The sequence below is a fragment of the Eurypyga helias genome, unplaced genomic scaffold, assembly GCF_000690775.1.
Source record: "Eurypyga helias isolate BGI_N326 unplaced genomic scaffold, ASM69077v1 scaffold14047, whole genome shotgun sequence".
Lineage (NCBI taxonomy): Eukaryota > Metazoa > Chordata > Aves > Eurypygiformes > Eurypygidae > Eurypyga > Eurypyga helias.
The window spans coordinates 67,058-73,057 of NW_010261196.1; the positions used below are offsets into that span (position 1 = coordinate 67,058).

The window sequence follows — 6,000 nt, forward strand, 5'->3', positions numbered from 1 at the left end:
TACTATTTACTCCTAAGTGATATTTAAATCTGTTATGTTGTGTCAACACAATAGACAGTTCGAAATAGTTTAATATCTAGTTCTTTCAGAGAGATGGTTAAATCTCCTAAACCTGGTGCCGTAACCTACAGTATGCTCCCAAAGACTAACATTAAGCTCATGAGTATGAAATCTTCAACTATTAAAGAGATTCAGAAGATTTCAAGGTCCTAGAAAAACAGCTTTTTAAGGTTTAGAAATCAAGAAAAACGACAGTTAGTAGTAGGGCAGTGCAATTACTTACCTTTCGTTTTCCTTGGTGACTTGTTCAAATTTTAGCCTCATCTCACTCATTTGTACCTAACACAAGAACATGACAGAGTAAGCACGCATCCAAGTGACAAACGGCTTATCCTGCCACATTTTAATTCTGACTGAGAGTGTAAAAAGGTGGACGATTTAATGCACCATAATACAATTAAAGACACTTTCTTTTTTAGGATGACAGGATGCCACTTAAATTTAACAGCTGCTAAGTTCTCTTATACATAAACATTCAGAGGTTATTGTAAGCATTAAACCCACCTTTCAGAATTCTTACAGCCCTTACAGATTGATTCTTAAGTAACTCAAATGCTTTTAGGGATACAGTGGGTAACTCTCATCTTTCGTGCAGTAAGCATCCGAGTAAAGTGTTCAGGAATTAACTGAGGAGAAACTTCAGTTACATGTGTCGAACGGACTCTTTTGTTAACCAAACAGTGTGACACAACCGCAGGGCTTCTACTGCCGTCTGAATCAGCCAGGCTTGAAGACTGTATTTGCAGACTCTTTATGATGGACAGATCAAGCCAATGAAGTGCATTAAATCAAAACCAGAGTATAACTTTTACTTGTGATCTGTATGCAGAAATTGCTTTCTGTATGCCACAGGTTTTAATTATTAAACACACTACTTGGCTTTTAGGTGATCATATGCAGCTTTGAAGAGTTACGTTTCTCTGGGGTTGAGAAGAGGACAGTGCTCCTCCACCTCAGCCTTCAGGATACTAAAGGTTTAAAGAACTATTTGAATCCGAAGAACTACTAAGAATGAGAAGGCTGGGTGTATCTACAGTTGCAGGACTGAGCTGGACTGCACGGCCAAGACCAGACATTTCAGGAAAGAGGGAAACCGCTGCCGCATCTGAATGTCACCCAGGAAAACACCTGCAACCATATCCGACCATCTAGAGAAACGCAACACACACAGTTCATTTCACAGCACTACTTCTCCAAACGCACAGTCACCTCTGCGACGTGGACGACCTCCCACCCTGTTCACAGAAAGCTCTCAGCTCGGCCATCGAGGCAGACTGCAGCCCAGCAAGCTGGGGACGCATGACGCGGGCCTGCTTTCCTTTACTGACCAAAACTAACGGCCTAGATGTTAATACCATCAGAGAATAAGGATATACAGTTAGGAACATCCGTACCTGATAACGGTGCAGCTGCTCTCTCATTTCTTCCAAGTGTTTATCATACCCTGTAATTAGGGTTGACAAGCTAAAAAGTTGAAAAACATGCTTAGAATAAATTTTGTAAATGCTGAAACACTGGTCTGATCATGAACAACTCGTGAAAACGGGTTGCTCTAGAGAACAGAACAGTCACTTTCTTTTCAAGCTAGACGTTCAGCAGAATCAAATGAACCAGTGTAATCACTACTTTGCAAGTACGATCATTAACAGCAGATTTTCTGTGTAACAGAACTAGAACATAGATGAGCATTAGTAGAACATTAATAGCTTGGGATTTTAGGTCTGAAATATTACGGACTGGACTTTGTTACTGCTTTCACGTACAACAGCAAAGTGGCCTATGAGATGTCTATCCATATGCTTTTTCCTTCTTATTAGTTTTGTAATTGATAGTAATTCTCTGAAAACTCTATAGTACCCTAAAGTGGTAGTGCCTTAAAAGCTACCAAGAAAGGATAGGTTGTTTTTATAACAAGAAATGAGAATGTCTGTTAAAACAATTTACTAATAGGGAACTGTTAGTTGAAAACTGTCAGAAAAGCAATTTTAAAAATCCCTACCTGACCTCAACAAACAGGAGGTACCTGTGTTACCTGACCAGCACCATCTTACCTGCCCTTTTGTTTGTTATCTTAAAATTCAGATGAGAATTCCTTCACTCATCTCTAGGCCTTTGTTTTACAGGCTGTGGCAGAAAAGTCACTTTTAATTTTACCGAGTAAACAGAACAGTATCTACAAACCTCTGCTACAGGAACACCTTTTACCCACTCCATTCACAAGTTTTCACAGCTGTGAACACCAGGTTTGTCTGGATATTTATGCTTTTAAAAACACATGACGATATCTTTTGAATACTTGGTACTATTCCCACTTATCCCTCGGAATCAGTTACCTTTGGTCCATCATCCTGGATCCAGACAGGCCATCACCACCAGGCGCATGTTCCTGCAACGGTATACTGTAAACATTAGCACCTGCATGTGGCTGCGTGTAGTTTTACGTTTTTATATGCAAACCAGACTGCACTGTAATCACACAAAGTATGATCCCACATGGTCACTTTGGTGTTTATGTTCAAAAATCCTTGAGTGCTGGCCCATTTTGAAAGGTTCCACCCCCCACCCCCCCTGGAGCTGCTCCAGAGGGGGAAATAATCTCACTCTTAAAAGAACAATCATAAGTTTAAGTCAACGCCAAGTTCGTTTCCATGCATCTCAGCAGCATGATGCCCTAGCCTTCTGCACAGGCTTTCAGGCAGGCTCATGGTACCCAGGACAAAATGTTCTCTCAACATGAGACCAGTCTCTTAGAAAAGAGATGTCTGTAAAGGTTAAAAAGCCTACTGAAGTAGAAACCAAGTATTGTTTCAGGGATATGCTCTGCTGCATATGAAAAATGTTTGCAAATGCACAAAAATAGCAGAATTCACTGTTATGAGAGTGTTGTTCTGCTGTGGCTGCTTGGAAAAAGAAGCAGTGACTCCAGAGTTGTGTGATAGACCCAAGGCAAGGCCAGGCCACGTTGAAGCAGGCTGTGCTCTACGTACGCAAAGATGTTAGTTGTAAAACCTCACCACACCAATTCTCACTACTTGCATCCCCGAGTTCACATACCTGCTCAGTAGCAGCTGCCAAAGTCTCATCTGTTTCATACTGTCCAAGTGCCGTATTTACCCTCTGAGCTGAAAAATACCAAGTTTGGGAATCACAGCTAGGTCATGGATCACTGTCTACATGAGCCCGACTGGCAGTCAGAAGTATGTTCAACAGTGTAGTGCTCTGAAGGCATGCAACGTGCTTCATAAAATTCTTCTATTTAGCACTATTTTTTTAATCAAAACAGGACTCGAAAAAGCCTGCAAAGACTCTGTAATAATACTGAATCCCATTTCTTTCATATGCCTTCTGTTTTCTCTCAGAAATATAAAAGAAAATGAAGTTTCTGTGCAGAAAACCCATACATCTGAACAACTCATGAGGTCTGAGTGCAACAAATGACATTGTGCATCCAATTCAATTAGCTGGATGTTTGAGCATTCACCTGCTGTCGGGAACTCAACCCTGCAGGTCTCCATAAAACTTCAACAAACCCGGGTCAAGAGAGCTTCACTGACAAACGGACCTGAGCACTCCAGTATATCCAGAAGAAACCCGCACACGAATGAAGAAAATGCCGCCTGCCAGTATCCGCTTTTTCTGAGCGAAGCAAAGCATAATGAGTAGTGAGATTTCACACTCCTGAGCTGGGATCATCAACTAAGGCGTCACTCCTCCTTGCTCACCTAACCTTGGCTACTGCAATGTCAGACTATGTGTACCACAAACGAAAGAAGCAGGAGAAGGTTGGAAAGGAGAAATAACGGCTCTTTCCACTTGTTCATGGAGCGTTCTTTGATCCATAACCAGCCAGTCAAAAGAAGCAATCACCCTGCTGCATTCAGTGTTGGTGCAACACCAGCTCAAGTTCCGTGTGCAGTTCTGGGAGCCACAGTTTAAGAAGGAAGTGAAGGTCCTTGAATGCGTCCAGAGGCGGGCAACAAAGCTGGTGAGAGGACTGGAAGGAATGCTGTGAGGAGTGGCTTGTCCAGTTTGGAAACAAGGAGGCTGAGGGGCAACCTCGTGGCTCTCTGCAGCTTCCTGAGGAGATGAAGTGGAGAGTGAGGTACTGATCTCCTCCCCCTGGGATCCAGTCATAGGATGTGTGGGAAGGGTTCAAAGCTGCACCAGAGGAGGTTTGGACTGGACATTAGGAAGCATTTCTTTACCGAGGGTGGTCAGGCACTGGAACAGGCTCTCTAGAGAGAGGGTCGATCCCCCAAGCCTGGCAGAGTTTAACAGGCATTCAGACAATGCCCTAAACAGCTTGCTTTAACTTTTGGTCAGGCATTTGGACTAGATGGTCATTTCAGGTCCCTTCCAACTGAAATATTCGATTCTGTGTTGTAAGAAACCAAGTGACACCTTTGTAACTGGGATGGGTAAAGAGGAAGAAAAAGGCAGTCTGGAAGGTAACACACATATTTTGCTCTAAAACATTTTCTTGCCTATTTTTCTTGGAGCACATCCCATGGTTCTTTTTCTGGCTCTGATCTTCTCAAGGAAGACACAGGAAAAAGACAGAAGGGACAGAAAGGAGATAATACTAAAAGGATGCCAAAGAAGAGGAAAGTAGCTGCCCTCACCAGCCAAAGCAGTCTGCAGACAGGACAGGCTGCAAGTGCAAAAGGGGACAAATCTTAGAACTTCTGTATTAGACCATGTTTAATGATTCACTGTTGAGGGTGAGTACATCTGCAAGGGATGCTTCATGCATCCAGTAGCTTACCACAAAGTTATGGAATGGAAGATTATTATTTGTAGGGTTGACTGCTGATACTTGAAAATATGTAGCATATCTGCAAAACAGAGCAGCATCTCATTCTGAGAACCTTCTTTACAGCTACATATTTAACACAACATATATTTGCTGTGCAACATTAAGTATAACAGTGGTTACAGAAACTCCTTATATGCGTTACACACATTCAGCATTTCAGAACTTGGATTTCACATTCATGAAATGAGAGAAAAATCAATCCATATGTTAGAGTGGGCCTCAAATAAGTCAGGTGTGGGTTGGCATACAAGCCACCTTCAGATTCATCATTTGCCACCTTTTAAAAAACTTCATACAATTGAAGAGAGAAATTCCGTGATTGAAAAGGCACCTCTTACCACCTGACAGTGAATTTCATCTGACCTCTACTTAGAGCCTCAAGCTTTATAAAATAAGAAGCCACACCCAGACAAATTAAATACGTATGAAAACACACAACACTGATAGCTGAAAACCCACCATTTGTTCACATCACAGCATAATAAATACTCGTGCAAAGCTCAATAAAGACACCAGCTTTTGGGACAGGATGACTCTGTTGGCTCAGACATAAGTTTTCCTGCTACTAAGCTTCTGGGAATAGAGCTGGTCTTTCACCCTTCGCCCCCGAAAGCTGTCGTACAGTGTTTACTATCGGTTGAATGTTCATGTTCCTGTTTATCAGAACATGAACTGTGCAGAAGCAGTTTTTGACAATATTTTGCTGGTAAGTAACCAAAACGTACTCCGATCCAGTCACATGAAGCTTACAATTTCGGTAATTTTAATATAACAACACAAAACCACCGATTTCAGCCTGTAAAGCCGATTTATGAGTAACTGGCAAGACAGATTTTTTGCCTTTCAGGTTTAAGCCAAGCACAGGAAAGGCAGTAGCTTCTTAACTAAAGGAAAGAGGCATTATCACAAAAGAAGCGTGTGTTTTCGACTGTTACCCTCATGAGCAGCCTTTAATTGTTACCCCTCAGCTCGCTAAATAACAGTTTTGATGCCGCTGTTCACTACGGCAAACAGGGGAAGAGCCAGAGCACGTCAGTCTCCGTCGCTACCGCCGCAGGCGGGAGATTCTCCCCTCCGCTCCCAAGGCAGCGCCCAGGCCCCGGCCCCCCGCACCGCCGCGCGGC

The 6,000-nt window shown here is 42.6% G+C and overlaps 1 protein-coding gene across 1 annotated transcript in view; it reads right to left on the bottom strand.

Moving 5' to 3' along the window:
• The window catches only part of SCLT1 (sodium channel and clathrin linker 1), a gene marked incomplete at its 5' end in the record, with an annotated part of 31,915 nt that extends 28,733 nt beyond the window's left edge, over positions 1-3,182 (bottom strand). The window contains 4 exons of the mRNA XM_010155285.1: positions 284-339; positions 1,455-1,524; positions 2,394-2,446; positions 3,115-3,182. Coding sequence (XP_010153587.1) covers positions 284-339; positions 1,455-1,524; positions 2,394-2,446; positions 3,115-3,182 — 247 coding nt within the window. The remainder of the gene's footprint in view (positions 1-283; positions 340-1,454; positions 1,525-2,393; positions 2,447-3,114) is intronic.
• Between the last annotated feature and the right edge of the window lie 2,818 nt (positions 3,183-6,000).